The sequence below is a fragment of the Pteropus alecto genome, unplaced genomic scaffold (genome assembly GCF_000325575.1).
Source record: "Pteropus alecto unplaced genomic scaffold, ASM32557v1 scaffold106, whole genome shotgun sequence".
Taxonomy (NCBI): domain Eukaryota; kingdom Metazoa; phylum Chordata; class Mammalia; order Chiroptera; family Pteropodidae; genus Pteropus; species Pteropus alecto.
This window is the reverse complement of record NW_006442103.1, coordinates 10895591-10898196: the sequence shown is the minus strand read 5'-3', so window position 1 is coordinate 10898196 and position 2606 is coordinate 10895591. Positions and strand designations below refer to the sequence as shown.

The 2606-nt window shown below is 61.6% G+C and overlaps 1 protein-coding gene across 1 annotated transcript in view; it reads left to right on the top strand.

Moving 5' to 3' along the window:
- Window positions 1-2241: 2241 nt before the first annotated feature.
- KCNA2 (potassium voltage-gated channel subfamily A member 2) overlaps window positions 2242-2606 on the top strand; it is a 1501-nt gene continuing 1136 nt past the window's right edge. The window contains 1 exon segment of the mRNA XM_025038503.1: window positions 2242-2606. This exon segment is cut by the window's right edge and continues 1 nt beyond it. Coding sequence (XP_024894271.1) covers window positions 2242-2606 — 365 coding nt within the window.

Below are 2606 nucleotides of genomic sequence, written 5' to 3'. Positions count from 1 at the left end.
CTGCGGGGGAAGCGGGCACCGAATGGGCTCGGGGACCCTCCGGGCTGTGCGTGGCGCGGGGCGGAGGGCGCAGCGCGGAGCTGGCGGGTGATGGGAAGTGCAGCTGACAGCATAACCATGTCTGGTAAATAGCGCCGGTTGGTGCGACCCGAATCACTTGGGACAGCCGGGCTCCAGGCTCCTCTCCGGCTCGGAATCAGAACTGCTTCGCGGCGGCGAAGGGCTTTTCCGCCTCCCCGGGGCCGCGGGCTGCCACGGAGACCCCGCGCGCAGGAGGAAGCCGGGATCTGGGGCGGCCGCCTGCTCCCCGCCCCCAGAGTTCAGGCTCCAGTGTTCTGGGGGTGGAGATGGATCCTCCCCGGTCCCTCGGCTGGACCCAAGGGGCAAAAGAGCTGGGCTGCCCTCCGGACCCGGCAGGAGGGGGTTAAGGCGGCGCTGGCTGTCGCGACCAGCCGGTAGGTCCGGGCCGCGGGAGCGGAGCCCAGTGCCGAGTGCGCGGGGCAGAATCCCGGCGGGAGCCGGGGGCGATAGGGAGAGGGCCGGACCCCTCCCCGCCCGGGGGGCCCCACAGGATGGAGTTGGCCGGAGGCCAGCTCGGAAGCCGGCCTCCTCCAGGCTCCCCTCTCGCCGCTGCCAAGCCGCCTGGCAGCTGAGCTAGCTGAGCGTCGGTTCTGCGCTTCCTGCAGAGAAGATGGGAGGGATTTTTCTCTTGGGGAGAAGTCGGTGGTCTAGCGCCTGCCCAGTTCAAATGCCACCGGCCCAAGGGAGGCCTGCAGCCTAGGCATCCCTGAGGGAGAATCAGTTCTGGGCTCAAGCCAGCCAGTTTTGTAGAGCCGACCTTTCTGTGTGAGGCTTCTCCGCAGAAGAGCTCAGGAGGAGAATGTGCTGGGTGTTGGGGGGCGGGGGATGCTCTCCCTCCTCCAGGACCTTGCCGAGGTCAGAGTTTGTGGTAGGCTGCAGTGTAGGAAGCCTTCCTTTGCAAGATGATGACCTGAGGATGGGAGGACTTTGCCCAGAGTCCCTCCTGATGGCTGCTGACAACGAACGGGGTTTCTGGCTCAGCCCTAGAGGCCCCTGGAGGAGACAGGCCCAGCCAAGCCTGAAGGCTTGTTCCCTGGGAGAAAGCGCTTCCAGCTGATGGAAGCCTGCCCAGAGGCCAGGAGGCTGAGGGGTAGCCTCAGGTGTGACACCAAAATGGAAGGGGAGCGTGGAAGGGAAGCTGCCAGAGCCCTCCTAAATCTTGGCACCAGCTAACCCCAAAGCCCTGGTTCCACCTGGCTGCTGTTTTTTCCAGGCAACGTCACACCTCTTGAGGACAGCCGAGAGGATTCCGGCTTTTGCTGACCTTTGCATCTCATCTCCTTCCTTCCAAAGGCTCCAGACCCAAGCTCGGCTGTCCTCGAGTCCTACGTGCCCCTGACCAGGCACCCCACCACCCCTCCAGCCTAGCCCAGCCCTGGAGCTCACCTCCAGGACCGGGAGTCTGCTCTCCTGCCCGGGATGACTCACCATTATTCCTAGCTCAAGTGTGAAGACGTGATGGGGAGTCAGGCTGCCCGTTTGTGTATCTAGGAGTCCCTCAGCATCTGATCAGCTCTGCAAGGAAGAGAGCTGCAGATCCCTGCCTTGCCAGGTAAATCAGTCTATCATTTAATACCAGCAATGTGTAAAATCATTTCGGTGGGGACAGTGAGAGAAACCGGGGTCCAAGATCCACCACTGCAAATACGTCCCAGGGTGCAGGTATCTGCAAGACATTAGTTTGGTGCCTGGGAGAGGGCCCCCTGCCAGCCTCCAGTAGGGGGTTATGCTCCACGAAGCTAGTGCAGTGCCGAGGGGGTCTATACCGCCACCCTCCTCGGTTGCAGGGCATTCCAGAGCTTTCTTGAAAGACAGCCACCTGTTCCCCTGTGATCCCCAGCCAGATTACAGGGTGAAAGGGAATTGTGCTTTTTGGAGGTGGTAGTAGTGGTCATGTTTCTGAACTCTTGGCTGAGAGATGGGAGACGCAAACCGGCAACCCAGGCCGGGCTGCCAGCGCGGAGCGGTCTCATGTCCTTAACTGCCTTGTCTTTCAGCCAGGCGAGGCTATCGCTCCGGCTCTCAGAGAGCCCTCGGGGCTCTGCTGCTGGGGCCCAGCCCCATGCTCCCGTGCTTCCTGGGGCCTTCAGCAGCACCCTGAGCTCCCTGCCACCGGGCAGCCGGAAGGCGTAGCGTGAGACACCTCTCTCAGTTCCAATTATGACAGTGGCCACCGGAGACCCAGCGGATGAGGCTGCCGCCCTCCCTGGGCACCCACAGGACACCTATGACCCAGAGGCCGACCACGAGTGCTGTGAGAGGGTGGTGATCAACATCTCAGGGCTGCGGTTTGAGACGCAGCTAAAGACCTTAGCCCAGTTTCCAGAGACCCTCTTAGGGGACCCAAAGAAGCGGATGAGATACTTTGACCCCCTTCGAAATGAGTACTTTTTCGATCGGAACCGCCCTAGCTTTGATGCCATTTTGTACTATTACCAGTCCGGGGGCCGGCTGAGGCGACCCGTGAATGTGCCCTTAGATATATTCTCTGAAGAAATTCGGTTTTATGAGCTGGGAGAAGAAGC